The sequence below is a fragment of the Netta rufina genome, assembly GCF_964035555.1.
Source record: "Netta rufina genome assembly, chromosome: 4".
NCBI lineage: Eukaryota > Metazoa > Chordata > Aves > Anseriformes > Anatidae > Netta > Netta rufina.
In genome coordinates this window covers 61,622,190-61,639,284 of record NC_140127.1, presented here as the reverse complement: position 1 = coordinate 61,639,284, position 17,095 = coordinate 61,622,190, and the positions used below count along the sequence as shown (strand labels likewise).

Below are 17,095 nucleotides of genomic sequence, written 5' to 3'. Positions count from 1 at the left end.
GATCTTACAAATGCTACAGCTCTTTAGTTTCATCCTATCGTGCCTCTGTTCTGCCCTGGAATTGCGCACTAGGCCGATGCATCCTTTCCAGGAAGGCCAGTAGCCTCGTGCTTGCTGATAACGTCAGTCAATGAAGTACCTACTCTTCCCATGGTAGCTTGTTACTCAGCCTCATTATTGAAAATTAATCTAAACTTTGCCAATATTCATGTTCCAACAACTTCTTTTTGTATTCTGTGTTGAAGACTCTGGGGAATTAGTGTTCTGGGGAATGGTAGCTTCTCCTGGTGAAAGGAATTCTCCATCCAGACACTTCTCACTCTTTTCTGGTGAATTAAAGAGATCAAACTTTTTAAACATGATATGTTTGTTAGAATTAGTGACTTTTTACTTCACCCTCTCACATTCTTTGTTATTCTTCTCACAGTGCAAAGAGACATCATCTTATATCCCCTGTGGCATGCTGATTATTGGGCTGGATTGACATAGCTAGATTGAAATTCAGTCCTTCCTTTTGCTGGGTTTATTGCTAATGAGTCATAGCAAAATGATGACAGAAAGTCACAGGTTGATTGGAGCAAAGTTGAGAGGCAGATTCTTTACTACTGAAAACAAAATCAGTTGTTACTCTAATATGCCCCAGCAGAAGTGGGGGGACTCTGTGGTCAAAATACTCAGGAAAGGCTACAGGAAAGGCAGCCTCTCTTTCAAGTGTGCCTTTGATTTCATCTGTTTTACACATTCTTTCATGACACAACATCAGTTAACACATTAGGGTAGACAAGACTTTTTTCAATCTCATACCAAACACATTCTTACCGTACTACCTTGGTTAATTATTAGTCCAAACATTCTAGCTTAACAGAACTAGAGCAAGTTGATTTTTCTTTTCTAATCCAGTCATTTTATCACTCCAAACTTTTTGAGAAAGAGCATTTCTACACAGCAATATACTTGCAATACAGATTATGTGTATCAAAAGGTATTCATTAGCTTTTCTGAAAACCAAAAAGACCTCACCAGCATCAACATATCACTATCTCATTACACCAAGAGAATAACAACAATCCTGGCAAGTTAAAGACATCCTTAACAACGTCTGAGATGTCTCCTAATGTAAGTACTAAACTGAAGCACACAAAGTCAAGGAAACCTAGTTGTAGACCTGCTGATGCTATAGAGTCCTCTTTAACTCCCCAGCCCTGCCCCAATGCCACATATGTGCCATATGACCATAATTCTATTCTCCTTTCCTGTTTATGTCTAGTTTCTACTCAGTCCCCCAGGAAAACAGAGATACTCATACATTAATGAGATGGAAGGCACAAGCACATGGGCTGTGGAATATAACTGAACACTGAAGCCAAAAAAAAAGATAATCAACACTTCAAAGAAGATGAGAAAAATCACTTAAGATCTGCTGTCTTTTTGGTTTGCATTGCTTGTGCTCACAGTCTCACAATATTATCTGAAAGTAAATGAAATAGCAATAATTTATTGGAAGACGACTGATTTTGATCTGGGAATGTACAGCACGACAAATTACGTCAGTGCAAAAGTAATTGCTTTCTAATTTAAATGTCAAAAATTATACAGCTCCCCAGCAGAAATATTCTATTCTGCATTTCTAAAATTGCCACTCTGTTCACTGACATTATGTTCAATTAGCTCAGGCAAGGTTACTTTGGCTGAGCCTTGGCATGATAAAGCTTGATGTAGTAAATTAAAAATGGGTAGGAAATTATTTATATATCTCCTCCAGTACTATTTTCAGCAGTGTGTGAGTTGTACTAAATACCAATGACAGTGAAAGTAGAAAATGCCTGGGTTGTCCCGTGAGTTCCTAGGAACTTAGTGGTAAATACATCCAGAATAGAGTCCATTGCAGAATATTTCTAGCCAGAGGTAAGAATCTTGTTACCATCATTACCTGAATTCAGTTAAAACTCCTTTTAGTATTGACAGGAATATTTCAGTTAATGATTACTGGGACAGAACCCAGCCTTTCACAGACTCACAGAATGGCTCAGGAGGGAAGGGACCTCTGGGCATCCAACCCCTGCTCCAGCAGGGCCCCCAGAGCAGGCAGCCCAGAAGCACATCCAGGGGGCTTTTGAAGATCTCCAAGGAGGAGACCCCACAGCCTCTGGACAACCTGTGCTGGGGCTCTATCACCTGCACAGCACAGGAGTGCTGCCTGGTGTTCAGGAGAAACCTCTTGTGTTCCAGTTTGTGCCCATTGCCTCTTGTCCTGGAACTGGGCACAACTGGAAAGAGGCTGACTCCATCTTCTTTGCACCCTCCCTGCAGGTATTTAATGACTTTAATGAGATCCCCCTGAGCCTCATCTTCTCCATGCTGAATAGCCCCAGCTCTCTCAGCCTTTCCTCATAGGAGAAGTGCTCCAGTCCCATCACCATCTTCATGGCAATTCATTGTACTTTCTCCAGCAGCTTCATGTCCCTCTTGTTCTGGGAGCCCAGAACTGGACCCAGCACTCCAAGTATGGCCTCACCAGTGCTGAGTAGAGGAGCAGGATCACCTCCCTCAACCTGCTGGTAATGCTTGGCCTAATGCAGCCCAGGATACCATTAGCCTTCTTTGTGGCAAGGGAACATTAGTTCAATGTGATGTCCACCAGGACCTAAGGTCCTTTTCTGACAAGCTGTTTTCCAGCTGGGTGGCCTTCAGTATGTACTGGTGCATTGGGTTGTTCCTGACCAAATAGGAAGCAGCACAGCTCCTACACGTGTGGATGGAGTGGCACTCTTCATGTAGTGACAGTGGTCCGTGGCATTCTAGGATTCATGTTGGACACCATTCCAAGGAGCAGTTCTGGCAGTGGAAGAGTACTCAGAGGAGAAGGGCATCAGCCATTGCCTAGCCCCGCTTGAGCATCTCAGACCTGAGGAAGGGAAAAGAGGAACTACTGCAGGAAAACGTCAACCGAGGGCCGGATAGGAGATCCATCATCAGAGACCTAGAAATAAAAACCTGGAAGAGGAGTGAAGAGACGTGCATTGTGACTTTTTCTTCTTGGTGTAATTGTTAGTATTTTTGGTTGTCCCCAAGAAAGCCTTAGTAGAGGTCAATGCCTGGAGAAAAGAAGGTTTCACCATTGACACTGTGTCCATAAGTGCACTAGGGAAGCTTCTGGAGAATAGAGTGGGATTAGCCAGCCTCTCTGACTACTTTTCCATTCAGCACCCCTCAATGCCCTTCAAAGAGACACATTTCTGAGATGCTTAGCATACTGGCAGATGCAGGGAATTTAAACCCAAATTCAGTGCTTGAAGGAAACATTTCAGATTTATTGGCAATGTGCATGCATTATTAAATAGGGTGACAGAGTAGCATACTAAAGGTCTAAAGATCTTATATTATTGTAATTAGTTTTCTCTGCCATGGATATACTGACTCAAAACAGGTCTCTGCAAAGTTACAAGCTCTTGCTACCAACAGAAACAGAACCAGCTGTCCACTGTAGTAAACAGGTCTTCTTGGGATGCTCTTGCCTATAAAATTCATGAGATAGTCTCAGGTAAAAGATCTTTTACTGGCCAGTACTACTTGTAACTTTCTGGCAGTTATAATGACATGTGAGTAACATTGGATATTTGACCTGTCAGCCTCAGCTTTAACATTTTAATTTACTATAGACAGAATCACCATCAGCAGGTTCTGTGGACAACGTGCTGCTTGTAAGTCAAGGGGCTATTTTTTATGTTTTGAGTAAGTCTTAGTGGAAATAGCACAGAAATAACAAACTCCATGTGTGACCTACGTCAACTTAGACTATAGCATACATCAAATGCATGTGTTGCAAGTAGCATGGATAAGATTAGCATTTGTGTCACAGTATCATAAAGCTGCTGCAGACTTTTAAGTGCTCCATTTCCTTTAACAGGGCTATTACACTTGCCTCTGGATGCAGGCAGCATGTGAAATGAGGTCAATATGTCCAGAATCTATTAACGTACTATATGTGTGCTGTTTTCTTCCTGCTCTGTACAAACTACTGGATGTCCAGAATCCTAAGTAAATGCATGAAGTTCTCAGAGAAGTCCAGGACAACACTTCTTGATGGAAAAAGATGAAGTTCAGGCAAGGCCATGCATATTGCTTTTCCACATTATTATTATAAATGCAATTATTATTTTAGATACAATTATGTATTGGGTTTATGTAGCAAGGTTTTGGTAGCGGAGGCTGCAGGAGTGGCTTCTGTGAGAAGAGTCCAGCAGCTGCCCTATGTTAGATAAAGGTCAGTTTCAGCCAGCTCCAAAGGGACCCACTGCTGCCCAGAGCAGAGCCAAAAAGTGATGTTGTTTGTGCCTCAGTATTTCAGAAAAGGAAAACTGCTGCGATACAGCAGCTGGAAGAGTGAGGAGTGCAAACCATCCCTGCAGGCCACAAGGTCAGCGCAGCAGGACAGCAGGAGGTGCTCCAGGAACGCAGCAGCTGTTCCCCTGTGGCCTGTGGAGAGGCCCCTGGTGGAGCAGGCTGTCCCCCTGCAGCCCATGGGTCCCACATGGAGCAGATCTCCACGCTGCAGCAGTGGAGCAGGTGGATGTGGCCTGGAGGAGGCTGCAGCCCATGGAGAGCCCCCACAGGAGCAGGCCCCGGGCCAGAGCTGCAGCCCGTGGACAGGAGCCCATGCAGGAGCAGGGGTCTGGGGGGAGCTGCCACCTGTGGGGGATCCGTGCTGGAGCAGTTTGCTCTTTGTTTTGCATGTAATTCCTGTCCCAGGCCTTACAATTGCTGATCCAAAATGCCAATAGCTTTCCTTGTCAGGGGACTCTATTTCTGTTGCTTGCCATTAAGCACTACAAAGATTTTGGTAGTATGTTACATGCAGTCAAACACGTCCCTAATGTATCCTGAGGCATTTCATCTTTCTTAATTACCAGATGATATATATTGAATAAATAATGAATAACTGTAGGCTTTTGACTAAACTGAAATCTCAGACATGGCTGTTTGAATTCTGTCTTTTTATGTTTGATCCATCTCTCCATATGGATGGATCATCTCAGACATGGCTGTTTGAATTTTATCATTCTATGTTTGATTCATCTCTCCATATGGATGGCCATTAAACAAAATATCTAGCAGTGGGTACCACTGGTTGAACTTATATTATCACTGCTCTTTGCTTTTTCCAATTTTGGGGTTTGAATTAATTATTTGTACACCACTGTGCTAACTGTGGGCCTATTCAGGCAGCATTTAAGCTTAACTCAAGTCTTCCCTATAGTAGGAGCCACCGGGAAGGTTCACCTACAGGTATTGTCAAAAAGACCATGCCTCCATCTATGAGAGCCTTCATGGAGCATGTTGTTTTGTCTCTAAGGCGGGATGGATAGTGCAGACCTGCTCAGCTGTCAGTGTCACCTAGAAGTCTAAAGCAACAGGAATGACAAGGACAATAGTTATTTATTGCAACATATGGACTGGAGTGATTTATATGTGGCTGTAGAAGGCATGAAACTTTTTGAATCGTGCAGAAAAATGAAGTCAATGCATGTGCATTTTAAAAATGCACATAATGGTGACCTGAATTGCCAGCTTGCTTCATCTGCTACATCCATTGTTCATAGATTGTGAGGTGCTGACCACAAAGAAGGCCCATGAGTTTCCTTGTGGGTGAAAAAGAGTATTTTTCAAACCCTTTTCCCTACCTGGCAGCTCACCAGCAATGATGCCTTCATCAAGCAGACTTCACTCAAACGGTGGCTAGCATCTCAGTGGGAGCAACCTGGTTTCTGGAAAGAGTAAAGAAAAGCGTTGTTCGTATGTGCTGCTCAATGCCAGACAGATGTGTATGCAACATACAATAAATCAACTTGGAATAAGAGGAACACTGGTAATTGTTTTTCCACAATGATATTAAAAGGAGATTTCTTTTAATGCTGTAGCCTGGAGCCTCTGAGGCCCCTGAATGGTCTGCACTATAATGCACTGCTCGGATTGTGCCCATTATTCATGGTTTCCTATGCAACAGCAGTATGTCTTCGGTGATTTAGTGCCAGGTAACAAAATGACAAGGAGCGCTTGCACTTCCCCCATCAGAGCTCTGAAGCATAATTCACCTACCTTCAACTCATCAACTGATGGGCCAAATCCAAAGACTCGCAGAGTCTATAAAAAATATCTTTTCTTATAACATTCAGAGTTCAAGTTTTAGACCCTACTGGTTGAATTCTAAGGACAAGATGCATATTTGGAAATACATAGATGTATGCAAAAACTATTGGTCTAAGCCAAGTTCACATTCTCTTAGTTTCAGAACCTTTTTTTTTTTTTTTTTTTTTTTTTTTTTTAAATGTGTCTTTCCATTGTTCCCATGGCTATCATCCCAAATACAGAAGAGAAAACAGGACCACAAGGTTGTCTAGTCCCAAAGGCATTTCTAGCATACAGGAGGTATGTTGTAGCCTCCTGCACGCCTGTAATTGGTAGATGTAATCTGAGGTGACTGTGATCAGCAGCTTGCAATTGGACATGACTACCTGCTGGTTGCAGAAACGAGAACATTTAAACTAGTGGGAACATGCCTATAGAAAACAAACATTTCACATGTTGCTGCAAACACTGAAGTCTGTTTATTTCTGTAGATAAATGAGGAAGAATATTGTGACATAATAGGAGTCACTGGATGAGACTATTGCTCACTGCCAACGATCAGTGTGAGTTCTGGGCTGCAAGGAAATGACACTTTTAAGAACTTCCTGTCATCAACAAAGACCACAAGCAACCAGCCCAAGAGTGGGAATAGCACTCCCTGATAACTGCACATCCCAGTCGCAATACCACCCAGATTAAATATGCTTGGAATTTTAGGTGCACAACTATTTTACATGATTTATATGGTTTACATGTTCATACAATCTTAAATTGCCTTTTTTTCATACATTTCTGTTCACTTGCCTGGTTATATAATCTGCATTATGACTTTAAGTTGCCAAGAATTTTAAGCTGATTTCTTTTGCTTATAAATTAAAGCTATTTGGTTGATTTAAGTAATAGAGTGGATGGCCCGCTAGACTGATAATTTTAATAAGGCTGTTGGATTACTTTTATAGACTGACTCTGCATTAGGTCTGAGTTCTTCCAGAATCTAGATCTGTTTGGATTCCCACTCTATGGTTGTTCATATTGCTTATGTGCAGCCATACACCCACATAAGCACTTCTAGCTTCTGGAGGAACTGCAAGGTCAATACAACTGTTGACATTTTGAACTCAGATAGTGTAGGTGGTTTAGGTGCTGGTGGAAGTCTTGAGGGCTTTACAAGGAGAGCACTGGTACATTCAGACAGGCAAATCAGAAGCTGCAGTGAAATTGATTGCTCCTGGACAATTGGCTTCATGATGTTCCCAAGTGCCATTCCATTGTGACCCGAAGAAATGAACACTCAAACAGTAAATTCTGGAGCCAAGTTAACACTTAATGTAAGTCCAGAAAATTGAATGCCCTCAGAATAAGAACAGATTCAACCTACAGATACGCTCTGTTGATAAATGATCTTAGGGAAGTTATTTCAGTCTTCTGACTCTGTTCTCCTATTTGGAAAACAGAAATAATCTCGGTAATATGAAGGTAGCCATTCGTTGATTGGCTCTGCCCTCTGTTCCCCAAAGACATGAAGTCTACTTTCTGAACCCTGCAGCTATTAGAACCAGAAAAATCTGTCTTCTGAGTAAACAAGTTCTGGCATTTCATTTTTACAAGAAGCATGACACCATAAATACTTAAATTGCATGTTTTTTCCCTCTGAATCTGTCTACACGCACATGCACTCCCGCATACACACACATATGTATATGCATCTCGACTCCTGCACTTGAAAAAGTCAAAGATTGCCAGCAGGAAATAAATGTCTGTCATTTCTTTTGCTTGTACAACTTAGTACATTTATTTTTTTTCATTGATTATTGAATGTCATGAATTTTCATGTCTAGACAGAGTTTGAGTTCTCATCTACCTGACTTGGTTGTGGGTATTTCCGTGCTTCAGACTTAAACTATCCACAGAACAGAAAGCTGCAAAATACCCAGACAAAAGAAGTTTTGAATCGTTTTGAAGGTGTCAAGGTGGGTTCATTGAGCTGGGCCTTTTGTTGTTTGCCTGCACAGAGGTGAATTTCTCTCTGCATAGATGAAAGTCTTTGATATTTTGTTGTTTCTTTTGCTTTCTGCTGACTTTGACTGATGGCAGTAGTGCAGAAAATGGTTTAATTACAGCACCTGGCTAGCATTCTGCAGATGTATGAAATGCTGCTGATTTTTGTGTAACATCTTCTAAGAGGCAAATCTAATCCTGTCATACATGGCAGATTCAGAAGTTGTAGTTTCATAATCAAGAGACGTAAAAGGGGGATATTGGTCAATTCTACCGAGTGTACCTTTTTTCCCTAAAAATCCCCCAGATTGTTCCAATTATCCAAACTTGAGCAGAAGGGAAGCTTCTATTGTACCCACAGCAACACTCATTTTGTCTTTCTCCTCTCATCTTGCTGTTTGAATTCATAACCTGTAACATTCTCTAAAATTTCCTGTCATATCTACTGCCAGAAAAAAAAAAAAAAAAAAAAAAAAAAAAAAAAAAGTAACAGCTTGGTATTTATCTGAGCAGAACAAATCTAGCAACTATACAAATACTACTCTGAATTAATTCCACAAGCTCCCTTGATGAAAAACCTGAGAACAACTTTTGTCATGTAAATAGCTAACAAGCAAACATTAGGAAGTCAATATTATGTACTGCAAAAACTATCAATCTTTTCAAATCAGATATTTCAGTCAAACATAAGGAGAAAAGCATGATCCAACACCATCATCATTTTATATCCCATTGTCAAAGTGAAAGATTTATTGCCTGGACATACAGTTCAGTATGCTGCTCACAGCCATGAAGAGACCAGAGCTGCACGTTTTGGGGAACTGAAGAACTTCCTTACCCATCAGGTCATACTGCCCGGCGTGTTTGCTGAGCTCATGTAGCTCCTGTGTCTTACATTCATGAAGAAATCTAAAAGATATGACTCTAAGAGAGAGCTATTGACAGTCTTCACTTGGACCTTTGTTACTTTCTCCTTTGGTCTTGTTTTCAGTTGTTTGATTACTTCTATTTGAAAACAGTTATTTATTTGGGCACCTCTGACTTACTGGTCAGTAATAAATTACAGTAGCTATTTCAAAGAATAAAATTAACCCTAATGACACGTTATTAGCCAAATTTACTTCTAGGAAGTAGTTACATAAGCCCAGAGGAGCTCCATTAATACTGACACATATCCCCAAAAGCAGTGTTTTTATGTAAATGAGTGAACAAAAAGTAAAACACAGGGAGCCTCATGGAATAACAGTAGAATGTTTTCAAATGCAAAGGAGAAGCCAAATTCAACACTCATTTGGCTAGAGATAGGAAGGGTTATGTGAAGACTGGTGCTCCATAGGAAGGTGAGTCACTTTTCATCTCTAAGTAAATCTCATGCTGCTTCCAAAGACTGAAGACAGTATACTAAGTACTGGAAATGTCAGCTATACCCTTGCCAGAACTAAGCTACAGGTGCAAGCAAGGGGCAAATTCAGAAGAGCCATGCAAGCATGATCCTGTATCAACATCTACTACTAAAAACCTAAATTGAGGCATTAAGTTAACCTCAGTACTGCAATAATAGGTACCAAAAAGTTAGGAAAATTGATTGTCTACAGTTTTTAGGGAGAAAGGCTCAAAAAGCTATTGAAGTTCAGGAGCTTGTGATGACTCACCAACCCTAACTAAACTTGCTGTAATACAATTTTTCTTTTTCCATATATTCCTGGCATATTTCACGTGTTCTTCTTAGAGAAGAAAGAGACATGAATTCATGTGATATTCTTCTGGAGTGATCCTGGTATATGACAGGTCTTCTTTGGTTCTTTCATTCCCACAAAAGCCTGTAAAACTAGTTGCTACTTGAATGACGATATGGGGTAGGCTCATAAAGTCAAGAAAGAAATATTACATTTGATAGCAGTGGCATTCAGCTAAACTTTGCCAGCTTTTCTTGGAAACATACTCCAGCTGGATAAGGAAAAACTACATGTTCAAAGTCTAAGAATTGTTTTTAAAACCATGACAACATTTTGGTTTACTTCTGATGATAAAATTACTGTCTAAAATATGTCTTCTCTTTTTTTTTCTTTCTTTTATTTGTGGGATTTTATTTATTATTTTTTTTTAATGACTGTCCGCTATACTGTGAATAAAATACAGTAGTATGCTGAAATCAAAATAGACATAAATTACCATATTTTTTTTCCGATGAATTATAACTTTATTCATTACTAAGCACCACTCCTCCAGAATCTCATGTGATCATTTCTTAGCATTTCTTTTGTACACATATTTTTTTCTTTTTACTTTGAAAAACCACATCAAGTTTCCACATGCCATTTCTATTAATACTGCTCCAGTTCCATGGCCCAGAGTCTCTCACTGCATATTGCCAAAGCTGCACTGGATTGAAACTCTAAGAAGGGTTTGGACAGCAGAGTGGAGTTACCTAGCTGGACTCTGGCCAGGACACTGTCAACTAACATCTTCCCTCTTATAGTGACAGTGACCTGGGAGCTCAGACACCCCCGTACAGCCAGCAGTCTGATTGTTAACACAAATGGGGTTCTTTTAACCCAAACACCCTGTCTGCAGCAACACACGCAACCCCTAGTGAGCTCAAGGATTGTTTCTGAGACAATCTGAAGTCATACACAAACCAATATCCCCTAATGCCCCAGCTTTTCTCTGCCCACAAACTGGCCTCTTTAGCTCACGTCTGTGCTTGCAAATGTACGTGAGGATTGCAGAATCTCTGAGATCAACGCTTAGCTGGAGTCCTCCCTGTAGGACACTGAGGTCTGTAGGCTGCCACACGTACAGAACAAAGCCCATGCTCATGCCCAGAGACGTACGAGACAAGGCACAACATTGCGGGAAGCTTGTACTGCAGAGAACTGCAGTTGTCCTTTATAGGGCTCTTCAGAACAAGGAATAGGAACAGAGCTGCCACAGCACATGTATCTGTTGGGATTCAGCCACTGTGGAGTAAAAAGCAGTCCAAGGCTTTCCAGGGAATCACACCACCTCTGGAGTGACTCTGGAAACCACATCACCTTTAGGCAACACATGCAGAGGTAGCTCATGTTATTTAAAAAATATCCTGTTATCTGAGCACACTTAGTACATATAATTAGTGCACATATTACGGATATAGAGAATACATTACTGTTACAGATAACACTGTAATTCCTGGATTTTAAGATCCATTTTAACATCAAACACTGGCTGACTGGAGCAGTGCTCCCCTCCCCTGGCATACACGAAGCACCACCAAGTGCTTATATGTGCATGCTCACAGGCAGTTTTGGACATGTTGCAGCCTCTCATTATATAACCAAATCCCTTTGATGTGTATGTTTGTTGCCTGGAAATCAGTGTCAGACTTCCATGGTCCCAGGGAGCCTCAGGTTAATTAAGTTTATCGTTTCTACATGGTGCCAGGTATGATCAGTGACTCAGGCAGCCAGGTGGCTGCAGCCTGGTGGGAAGTCCTCATGGTTTTTCCACTTCTTCCTTATCACTTTGTCTTAAAACAGCTATTTCAAGGGGAACCAGTAAGAAACTTCAGAAGACGGACTAAAGTGTCCTTTTAAAACCACCATGTGTCCACAGTCTAATAACTGAAACCCTGCCAGGGTTCTTGTACTCTGACTTCTGCTCTGTGTTTAGTGTCTGAACCCTGCCAGGCTTCTTGTACTCTGACTTCTCTCTAGTTCTTTGAAGGGATGTGATGACTGCAAGTTCAGTTCAAAGTTCCCCTGCTGTTTCAAGGGAGGGAGCAGAAAGAAACTCAAAGACATTAAAACACAGGAGTACCTAGGGTGGTCTTGAGATCTGTAGGATTTGTTTGATCATCTGTGGTGCTAGTGGGCAAGAAGCCATGTGTGCTCCAGCAAGGAATGAGAGGGTACCACTGCCCTAGTGATGAGATTGGGCTGGAATGGCCTCAAAGCTGGGTTTTCCCATTTGATTGAGCCCCAGTGTGCTAAAAAATTGGTGTCACTCTTGGAGGTAGCCTAGAGGAACACACAATATATTATATGGAAATGGAACAAAATCCAGGCACAGGCATGGCTGAGGTGCAGCAGCTACCAACAAGTATTGAGCTGCCTTGCTCAGGGCAGCATCAGAAAAAAAAAAATAAGGTAAAGGTGGAAAAGGGAGTGGAATTTTTTATCTAGGTTCAACTATGTCTACATGGCTTGAGCACAGCCGTGTAAAATGTGTCATGTCTGAACATTCAGCCTCTGCAACGGTTGGCCAAATTCAGGTGAGGTGATATCAGGTGGTGGGTACTCATTGGCGCCCTCGGGGAAAGAGGAGGGCAGGGCCCTCTTGGAAGCAAGAAGGTTGAGTCACTGGGCTCTGTTCTCCTACAAGCAGTCATGCAACACGAGAGATTAGATGTGCAATCTGTACTGCTGCCAACGTGGTAAACGAATAAAGGAGGTTGCAAAAGAAACGGAAACTCATTAGGATGAAATTATGTGTGAAAGTGAGTGGAAGCCGTACTACAGAAAATAATAGAAGAATAAAAAAATGATAATAATAAAATTAAAGGAGCCAAAATTTTACAGATTCTTAAGTTACAGTACATTGCCAGAGCTGTTTGTTAGACACTAAAAATACTTCTCCACTTCCTAGTGAATACAGAGAATAAAATCTTCTAGATAAGAGTCACTGAGTGACAACTAACTTCAGAAAAATATTTAACTTTGAAAATTTTCTCTCTTCTTCATTTAACAGTTTTTAGCTTCTCTGAAATTTGGTGAGAGTTTGAGAGTCTGTAGGAGTATGTAGTGCTTGTGTCCACCTAAAAATGATCCGTAATCTAAAGGGATTACCAAATGTATTAGCATTCTACGCTGCAAAAACAGGGAAACTCCCTGAAGTTTCTTAGACGTGCCCTTCTAATGAACAACCTACATGTACAAGGAATTCTAAAAATCCAGTCCTTTGATTGAGACAGTTTTGATATGTTCACTCTCACATGGTGAACTCTTCCCTGGTGCTCCACACTGTCCTTGTAGGATGCTGGAACATCCCCATACATCGCAGCTGAAATGTATCCTGGAAATACTAAGATTGGGCATTTTCCTCTTGGAAAGAGACGTGTATGAAGATAAAAGTCAGTCCTGGAAAAAAAAAAAAAAAAAAAAAAAAAAAAAAAGGACACAGATGAAGAAATGTAATACATCCCTGACAAAGAAAGTGCAGGTCCCACAGATAGCTCTGGGTGCTGACAGTCCTGCACGCAGCGATGCAACTCACAGCTCTGGAATCCCCAGTTGGAATTTGCTCTGGGATATGTCACTGGCTCCTTGTGTGTGGCTGCCAGCAGCCACAGAGAGGAGAGCAGTGCCTCCTGGCAGTGCAGAGGGGCGGATCACACATCAGGCAACCAACTACTCACATTAGTACTCCAGCAGCTAATGGCAGCTGGGATTCAGCATTTTCCAAAATGTCTGGAACAATTAAGCCTTTTAATCTGGCCTTGTCTAGTACTCTGGTTTTGATCTGGGACTAATATATAGGAGTCTGGAGATCAGGTTAGATGTTCATAATTAATTGCTACAGCATATGATTGCTTGAGCCATAGGTGTGCTCATCCTTCCTCTGCATCTTCTGACCTTCTTATCTCAGCATTCTCCCAATGCAAAGTGGTGTAGGCCAAAACACAAGGTCTCTAGAAGCTGAAACCTCTTGCCTACAGATCTACATTAATAAGAAACCGATAGCTGTGTTTCTGCCCTTCTCAGTACCAGGTTGGCTGTGTCTTCCAGCCTGCTCAGGAGTTAGTGCTAATGCCCCTTTACTGGAATTTGGCTTTGCTGTGGGCATCAGTCTGACAGAGCTTACACTGGTAACACCCACTGTATCCATAGGGCATGCAGGAGCTGGAAATCCAGTAAGAGGGATCTGTTGAACGCTTCTGAGACTACAGTTTGCCTGACTAACAGCAGCATCCTACATTTGAGACATTAGTCACAGAGATTAGTTTGCCACTAGCTGTATCTTAACTAGCAAAAAAAAAAAAATGTAAATTAATATAATATGACATACTTACATGAGCCTCCAGAAAACCAGAAGTCCTCTTTAAAACACTGGCTAATGCCAAAGCCAGTACCATGCCTTCTTCCTGATCCCACCAAAATCATTTCAACCCTATGTGAGAAGGCAGAGTCCCTACCAGCAAGCTAAAAATGAAAAGCTGTGTGTTTAGTAGCACTTTCCTTTACTCTCCTATTGAGGAATCCTCCCATCTGAATTTAAATATTTTTGCTAAGTTAATTTTTCATTGCAAAGAAAAAACTAACTGATGCTAAATAACAGCCTGGGCCTCTATTACTGCAGCAACAAGTCTGAGTAACATTAAAATGTCCTCCCCAGACATTTTGATTTAAACAAAAAGTTACTCATAACTACCCATCTTACAAATGTTCTTTAAAGGTTGAGGTCAACCCAGGAGGCAGCAGTGAGGTAATTACAGAAGGGAAGAGGCTATATTTTCTCAAGAGACAGAAATACTATTTTGATTTGCTAGCAATGATCAGGGAAATCGTATTTCATGAAAGCTCACGTTTCTTCAGGTGGATCACTGTGGCAGATTATCCTTCCTAGACCAGTGCCACTGGAAAAGCGAGGCATATTAAACATATAAAAACTTGCATATTACACTTCTTCCAGCTGAAGTTTCAAATATTACCAAGGATCATCATTATTTTCTAAAATCTCTGTTCTTACTTTCAGAGGTTGGATTATTATTATTTTTTAATACAGATGAAGTCTAACACAAGGAAAAGTATTTATTGGTGTTGTCTGTACATAAAGAGAACAGACAATGGAACTTCAAAAGAAAGTACAGGCAGCGCTGAGCATAAGTGTTTTAGCTGCTTGAGGAAGGAGTCCAGTCCTGGGCATGCATACAAACTTGGACAAGCCATTTTGTCTCTATGTCTCAGTTTACCTACACTAAAAAGAGTAAAATGTGCTTCATACTACAGGAGAAATGAGAGGATTGAAGTTTGCAAAGTTTTCTGACATCCCTTGATGAAATTGGAAAGCTGAAGCTTTGTAAAATAATGAAAATCTGGAAATCTTGCTGCCCATCATTATCACATTGATGAAAACCTGCTGATGATGTATTTCCCTCAGATCAAAATGTTGCATGCTCTGGCTGAGAAAGCTGAATTCTGCAACTCTGCAGTTTTGTTAAAACTGCTTCATAGGCGAGACTGCCTAGATCCTGTGAATGGTCAGTCTTTGATAAAAGCTTAGCATTTATAGAAAAATCTAGTTAAATACAGAGAGAGAGAGAATATTTTGAATACATTTTGAAGTTTATTTTACTTAATAATTTTTAGGTTAAAAGTATAGTACATAACCAAGAAGTGCATAGCACTGAATTCAGCCCTTTGGCTAGCACAGCTCAAAAAGGGGCAAAGAGACTATTGAGACACCTCTGTGCAGAGTACGTAACATCTATTGGTAACACTTGTGTAGAAATGTGTGTTCAAATAAAGTCTATACATCTTCAACTATGCCAAGTGTAGTCTGCTGTGTAAAAACAAAATCAGAAAAATATATAAATATACAGCTGTGTGACTTTTTTTCCTATATACACTATATTACATAAGTGTAAGATGTGGATGAGTTTGCAGTCGCTTAGTTGAGATAAGAATTTCATGACACAGGGCTTTACAAACATGTCCTCAGCATTTTTTGTCTTGCACCATTGTTATAAAAAAGTTGCAGAAGGAAAGCAGACTCTCTGGACAGTATTCCTCAGCCACCTTCTTCTGATCAATGTAATCGACGTCTTCGACACAGTCTTGGGAGCTGTGCTCTAGCTGTTTTCCAGGCTCAGAGGCAGCAACTGGGACCTGTGCCACTTCTTTTTTGTGGTGGGTTGCATCCCCTTTTGCAGGACCCACTGATGCGAGGAGGCTTGAGCGTGTCAGTATGAGGTGAGCACTTTGTGGGCCTTTCCTGCACACTTTGGATTTGAGGATGCTTCTGGGGTCCTGACAGATCTGCTTCTGCTTCTTTAAGGATCGGAAGACTTGCTTCCAGTAGGATTTCTGGTTTGCTGTGTAGTGTGGACAGGTGGAAGGGTCTCCAGAGAACTCACACCAGAACTTGCTGTCACTGCTCGTGCACTCGACTCGTATGGTAGCAGCATCCATGCTGGTCACTGCCCAGGTGCACTCAGCATTTTCTTTGGTTTTAAATTTGCCTTTAGGAGATGCTTTTCCTCCTTTTGGCTTCCGCCCTTTTTCTTTCTCTTGGTTTGATTCAGTCTGTTTTTTTCCACCGTTTTCTATGCTTTGTCTTCCCTTTTTTCTTTCCTTCTGTCTTTCACAGGTGGTTAGTAGCATCTGGGAGACCAGAATCAACACACAAAGAAGTCCAAAGTTTTTGATTCTCATGGTTTCTGTTTTGCCTGTTATCTGCTTTCAAAACAGAAAAGCATACAAGTATTAAAATATTTTCACTTTATACTGGACTCCGTATGTCAAATGCATGCAGTATTTCAGACGTGCTATTGCACTGCTCCTTGATACCTATGAAAATGATGTTACTGGCAAGATCCTCTGCCCTTTGTGTGCTTGATACTTGGTTTCTATAACAATTATATATATTTTTTGAGAAACATAGCTGGCTATGGGGTATGTCCTTCTGATCCAATTTCGTAATTACCTAAACAGTGTGGAACAGAAGAGACTCTTTCCCAGGACATGCCCCTACCCAGTGACTGAGGTTCCCTAAAGTCCCTCCTGCAGTCACAGAACAAATTTGACCAGGGGACTTGTCAGTCTCAGATCTTATGTTATACCGTATAAAGCAGTTCTTGTGCCCATGATCTCCTATGTTGTGAATGTCACATAAACGATTTTGACTTCAACCTTTGGCTTTTCTTCAAAAATGTGCCAAATAGAAAGGAAACCATGTGTTTTAAGTTGAGCATAATTATTTCCTAGGCGTCCTT

At 41.1% G+C, this 17,095-nt stretch overlaps 1 protein-coding gene across 1 annotated transcript; it reads right to left on the bottom strand.

Moving 5' to 3' along the window:
• Window positions 1-15,818: 15,818 nt before the first annotated feature.
• Window positions 15,819-16,570, bottom strand: FGFBP1 (fibroblast growth factor binding protein 1; the record flags this gene model as incomplete). The annotated part of the gene is made up of 1 exon (XM_084285760.1): window positions 15,819-16,570. The coding sequence occupies exon 1, from the start codon at window positions 16,533-16,535 to the stop codon at window positions 15,819-15,821; it is 717 nt and encodes a 238-aa protein (XP_084141886.1). The 5' UTR covers window positions 16,536-16,570.
• Window positions 16,571-17,095: the final 525 nt, after the last annotated feature.